This window comes from Petaurus breviceps, unplaced genomic scaffold (assembly GCF_028583685.1).
Source record: "Petaurus breviceps papuanus isolate PSGF00001 unplaced genomic scaffold, PetGlider_PUasm1.0 90760, whole genome shotgun sequence".
NCBI lineage: Eukaryota > Metazoa > Chordata > Mammalia > Diprotodontia > Petauridae > Petaurus > Petaurus breviceps.
The window spans coordinates 2,601,440-2,607,662 of NW_027187338.1; the positions used below are offsets into that span (position 1 = coordinate 2,601,440).

Sequence of the window (6,223 nt, forward strand, 5' to 3'; positions counted from 1 at the left end):
CACTCTCTGAGTGAGTCTTATGATCCTGTGAGGTGGCACAGTAGATAGTGTGCATAGTAGATAGTGTGCCTGGAGTTAGAAGATTGGAGTTCAAATTTGGCCTCGAACACTTACTAGCTGGGTGACCCTGGGCAAGTCACTTCACCCTGTTTGCCTCAGTTTCCTGATTTGTCAAATGAGCTGGAGAAGGAATGGCAAATCACTACAGTATCTTTGCCAAGAAAACTCCAAGTGGAGTCACTAAGAGTCAGAAATGACTCAACAAAAGGACCCTGAGAGAGGCACTTATCTCAGCTGTCCACCAGGGGGCCTTCTGCACCGGCTCACACCCGGCCACTGGGCTGCCAACCTCCTTCCCTCCTTTCCTCTAGTCTGACCTGGAGCTGGGCTCCAGGATCTAGAGACACAGTGACAGAATCGGCAGCCGTTGGGCAAACCCTTAACTGAGCAGGAATCTCCTCTAAGACATTCGTCTATTCAACAAGCACTTACTGAGAACGTGGTATTATTTGCCCAGCCCTGTGGCAGACGCCAGAGAGATGAAGACAGAGAAGACAAAACATCCCAGACTAGTCAATAAGTCAACCAGCATTTATGAAGTATCTACTCTAGATGTCACAGGTCAGCACCCTCCTCTCCCCACAGACAGAGGAGTTGTCAGGGACCCTCTGGGCTTGGGATGTATCTTAGGAAAGGACAGGGAAAGGTACTACTCTCTACCCGGACAGTTCCTCCCCAGGAGGCCTCAGGTTCCTGCCATTTTCCCCCAAGAAAGGGCCCTAAAGGAAAAAGATAGTGTAGCCACTATCTTTTTTTCCCTAGAGGCACTGGACCTGGATTCAGGACACCCTAGACTCAAATCCAGGCTCAGCCATTTAACCTGATTGAGAAAAATCTGGTTGGTTTTCTCATCTGGGAAATGCAGGAGTTGGAATCAATGACCTCCATTTGAAATCCATGATCTCACTGCCTTTTGAAAATTTCCCTTTTGTCTCTATCTTTACCCCTGCACTGTCCATTCCACTACCCATATGTTCCACTGACCCTAGTCTGGACATCTCTTGGGTAGTCTTCATTTAGAACAGAGAACGCTGGGTTTTTGGAGCTGTGAAAAATAAAGGAGTGAAGTAGGGAATCCAACAATGGATGAGTGTAAATGCTGGCCCACTTTGGAGGCAACTAGAAGGCTCAGTAGATAAATCACTGGACCTTCGTTCAAATCCTGCCTTAGACACTTACAGCTGTGGGAGCCTGGGCAAGTCACTTAACCTCTGTTTGTCTTAATCCACTGGAGAGAGAAATGACAAACCACTCTAGTATCTTTGCCAAGAAAACCCCATATGGGGTCATGAAGAGCCAGAAAGGACTAAACAACAACAAAGAAGCTCACATAGCAACATAGACACCTGTGTACTCACTGCTATGTGCAGGGGGTTTCTATGACCTATTTCTGCCTCAGAGTGAACCTTGCTAGGAGATGACTGACTCCCTGCTGAAGATGTGGGACATACTCATTGAGGACCAGACTGAGAGGGTTAGGGAGACATCTCCTGAGACATCATGGACCCATTTATAGACACAGGCTGGAGTCATCTCTTTGTGCTGATCATGTAATAAAGGGGGGGTCAGTTGTGGAGTTGGCCCTTCCCCTTCCCTTTCCCCTTTAAAAAAACCCAAAACCTCTTGAATTAAAAACAAAACTCCCCAGTGAGCATGTCACTGCTGCCCAAGGCAGTATTATTTTTACACATATAACTATTACACATATAACACAGAGCTGAACACAAACACAACTTCACACAAACATATGCTTCTACTCCCACATCATTTCTCACACAGATGCAATGATTGCTCAGGACCATCATTTCTGATCTATAGATCCCTCCCAAGGGTGCAAGGAGAAGAGAGCTTTTTTGTTCTTCCCTCCAACCCCCATCATCTCAGCCTGCTGTCTGAGACTACAAACTCCCACGAAAAAAAGATCAGGTTTTGGGCTACCCTGAGTTTGCATTGAGATAGCCCAATTCACTTAGGGCTCACTCCTTAACTGCATCTGGCACATAGTAAGCATTTAATAAATGCTTGTGTCCTTCCTTCCTTCCTTCCTTCCTTCCTTCCTTCCTTCCTTCCTTCCTTCCTTCCTTCCTTCCTTCCTTCCGGCTTCCAGTCCCACCCTGCCCTAAATGCCAAGGAAAATCTGAGAAGGGCCTCCTTCCAGACCAGCAAAGAGAAACTATTAAGTGTAGGGTAAGCAAAGGGCATGGAGACTGGGTGGTACAGTCCTTATGGCTGGGACAGAGACTATCTTCTTGAACTTGATGGGTGCTTAATAAATAGTTGCTGGGTTGCATTGGTTCTCACACCCTTTATTTCTCTTTTTCTCTCTCAGGACTTTTTTCCTCTTCTCTTCCTTCTTCCTGCTTCTCTTCTCCCTCTTTTTATCTTCCTTCCTGACCATCTTGCTTCCTTCCACTCTCTTCTCTTATTTCCTTCTTCCTCCATCCCTCCCTTTTCTTCCTTGTCTTTTTAATTCTGCTGCTCCCTTCCCTGACTCCTGTCCTTTTCCCTCTCCTTCCTCCTCTTTGTTCTCTTTCATTGTAGCTTTCCATCTTCTCTTGCTTCATTTTCCTTGATTTCTCTTCCTCTCCTGACGCCTTGATTTTCAGTGGCTCCCGTTCAGTCCATTTGAGGGGAGAGATAAGAGATTAGATTGCATGCCAGAAACTGTCAGGAAGAGGGAGAGGTGCAATGGGGAAGGTGAGAACAAGGCTGGAAGTGTCACAGAGAAGCACAATACTATATGCAACCTTTGTGTTACAGCCAAACATAGGATCACACACATGCACCCATCACAATACTGCCCTGTGTCACAGCCACAACACACAGCCATATACATGTACATACATACGCGCTTGAATATTTAACACGTGTATATGTACACACATGTGTATATAGAACACACACATATAGACATGCATACTCCTGTAGGTCAGTTTCATGCACTATCAGGGATCCAAGGCCCTCACATCCAAAGCCCTCGAGTGCCACCATCCCATCCAATCGAAAACGGAACTCCAATCTCAGAGGAAAACTTTCTTACCTCATCGGTGCCCCTCTCAGCTCTCCCTGGACAGTCCTCAGGGCCCCACAGGCTTCCCCAGGGTGGGAAGGTGGAGAACAAGAGCTAATTCAGGCCAGCCCAAGTTTTAGCGGGAACGGGGCCAGGTAGGGAACCAGGTAGAAGTCTGGTATAGCACGGAGGGAACAGACACCTCTCCACCTTCCCAGAGCAGCAGCACCGCTTGGGGCACTTTGTCGTGGATTCTTTCTTTGCCCCATCCTCCCCTTCACATTCTAGTCTGCCGTGTAAGCCACTTGTCCTGCCTTGGTCTTTTTCTTGGCCTCTGACTGGGGCCTTTCAGCCATCAGAGATGTGGTGGGGTAAACTCCAGGATGGGTGGGTGAGTGAGGGCAGCCACCCTGGCTTCAGGACCTCTGTTTTCCGAGCCGAGGCTGAGAAAGCAGGGAGCCTAGGACTCCAGGAGAGGTGGGAAAGGTGCCATACCAGGAGGAAGCTGAGGATCGTGGACCTAGGTGTCAATAAACGGAGAAGTCCTGAGGGTCTGTTTGGTGTGCATGCTCTGGTGCCACCCTTTAGAAACCCGGTGGAATCTCCCCTCTCTTGACAAAGACCCCTCTACACTGTCCCCCCCCCCTTCACCCCCTCCCCTCCTCCCTGGGGACACGGAGAAGGCCTAAGCTAAAGACCCCGGACTGTCTCTTTAATGCGCGCCCCCGGCGCCCCCCTGCGCGCTCCCGCCCATATAACTGAAGCGCATGGAGCTGGTCTGGGCTCAGAGGGAGAAGGGCTGGGAGATGAGAACGAGCTAAAAGACTTTTCCAACTGGAATCCTCTTCCTCTTCCTCCTCCTCCTCCCGCCCTGCTCTGGCCATCCCAGACCAGCCCCCTTGTGGCCCCCTGCCTGAGTCTCTGCCCTCATTCCCCCGCCTGCCGGGCCCCCCCAGCGCCCCATGGCTCTGAGCGGGGGCTCCGGACATTGAGGAGCCCGCTTGGAGGGGCCGCCCCCGGCGCCCACCCCTGACCGGCAGCGCAGACTCCGGAACTCCGGAACTCAGCACTGAAGGGTCCTCAGTCCGTCTGTCAAGTCGTCAGTCAGTCCCTTCCGCGAGGCCTCGCTGTCCCTCTGGCCGCCGCCTCCAGCCCGCCCGCACCCATGCTGGTTCATACTTACTCCGCGATGGTAAGTCCTGCACGGGGTTGGGGTAGGGTGGGGATGGGAATAGTGAAAACACCAGGAAACGCGAACTGGACCTGGGGGGTCTGGGGCAGAGGAAGCTCGGGGCCACAGCTCAGCATGGGACAGTCCTGACACTCAGATCCAATTCGTACTCCCAGCCCGGTCCCCCGACAAAAACGAAATCTCGGCGGGGAAAGCTCGGGGCTTCTACAGCCCTCAAAGGTGGGGTGCAGGCTAATTGCCCTCTCCGACTGCAGGCTAGGAGAGACTGAGGAACCCGTTGGAGGTTCAGGGTTGGGTCTTTGAAACAAATGCTTGGAGGTCGGCCCCTGGGTTTGGTGAAAGATTAGCTTTGGGCCCCCGGGGGCGAAAAAAATTAGAGGGAGGAGAGGAATGAGGAGTGAGGAGTTAGGAGTTAGGGGTTGAGGCATCCCACCCCCATTATTACACCTCTCTACCAACCCTTCACCACCCGGGGCCCTGGAGGCACAGTATTCGAGAGGGCCCCTAGGGCAGCTACGGGAAAAGGAGAGTTTTACGTGGGGGGAGAAGAGGGGGGGAGGGCAGGAGTTGATTCTTGTTGTTTCGATTTGTTTAATCCTTTTTGTCTTTGATATTTAACTAAATTGATGCTCGATCATTCGATTTGGGTAAATTCTAGTCTTTCGCTCTGGTTAATTTCCTACTTTCCCTCCGGGAGTCTTTTCTGACTTCTTGTTTGGGGTCTCACTGTGGCTAATTCCAGGCTTAGATTGGGCCCGGGACTGGGAGCGGAGGTGGACCTGGGCTGGGGCACCGACCAGATTGAGATTCGCTCCTCCGTCCGTCCCTTCGGTCTGTCCAACTCAGAGTCTTTCTCTCCCGGTTACACAGGACCGTCCGGATGGGCTAAACGGCGCGGCTGGCGGGGGGCGCCTGTCTCAGCTCTCCTCTCTCAGCCAGGCGGCCTTCTCGGCGGCGGCGGCGGCGCCTCCTCTGTGCCACACGCCAGCCTCGGACTTCCAGCCGCCCTACTTTCCACCACCCTACCCGCAGCCGCCGCTGCCCTACGGTCAAACACAGGAGACGGCTTTCCCCCACCTAGGCGAGCCTTACAGTGGCCTTGGGACGCTCCACCAGCACCCGCACCCGCACCAGCACCAGCAGCCCGCGTGGCCTTCCCCCCGCGGCGGCCGCCAGGACGAGCAGGGCCTCCTGGCTCAGACTCACCGAGCCCTGGGCCTGGACCCTCGCCGGGATTACCCGGGCGTTCCCCGTCTCCTGCACGGCCTGGCGGACGGAGCGCACGGCCTGGCGGACGGGCCTCTTGGCCTGCACGGGCTGGCAGCCCATCACGGCTTGGAGGATCTCCAGGTGAGGGCCCAGAAGGACCGAATGGGTCAGGTGGGAACCCGGGAGACCCCGTCCGGAACGTAGGGGGTGGAAGGGCCGACTAGGATGAAGACAGGGTAGTACCGAGAGAAAGGCCCAGTGGGAACACGACTGTACAGGGAAAGGCCCAGCAAGCAACAGGACGGAGGAGAGGGACAAATAGAGATGACACCTGAGAAAGACCGTCAAAGGACGGGGAGAAAGCGGGGATCACAGTAACGGGAAAAAAAAAGTCCTGAATGGGACAGGCCCGGGAGAGATGCTCGGCGGGTTCTGGAAGATCTGGAGGAGGGTATGATGGGGAATGATGACGGACAGGGAGCAGGATAGAAACAGAACCAGGGAAAAGACCCCGAGACGCTGATCTGGGGAAAGGCCTCTAGGAGACCTGGACGTAAAGTTCTAGGATTGGATACAAGAACGGAGCCCAGAGAAGTGCGGGCAGTGTAGGACAGGGACTGGGAGCAAGAGAAAAACCCTCAGGCTCCAGCCGAGGCCTCTCACGATGCCCAGAAAAAGATCGAGAAGTTTCCCAGATAAGTTTTTGTGGATCCCGGGTTAGAGGACCTGCAGTCCTCCCCTCCCCGCCCTCT

At 53.4% G+C, this 6,223-nt stretch overlaps 1 protein-coding gene across 1 annotated transcript in view; it reads left to right on the forward strand.

The window, feature by feature from the left end:
* Window positions 1–3,824: 3,824 nt before the first annotated feature.
* The window catches only part of TFAP2E (transcription factor AP-2 epsilon), a 44,536-nt gene continuing 42,137 nt past the window's right edge, over window positions 3,825–6,223 (forward strand). The window contains exons 1-2 of the mRNA XM_069067918.1: window positions 3,825–4,262; window positions 5,133–5,612. Of these exons, the coding sequence (XP_068924019.1) occupies window positions 4,236–4,262; window positions 5,133–5,612 (507 nt within the window). The 5' untranslated portion in view covers window positions 3,825–4,235. The remainder of the gene's footprint in view (window positions 4,263–5,132; window positions 5,613–6,223) is intronic.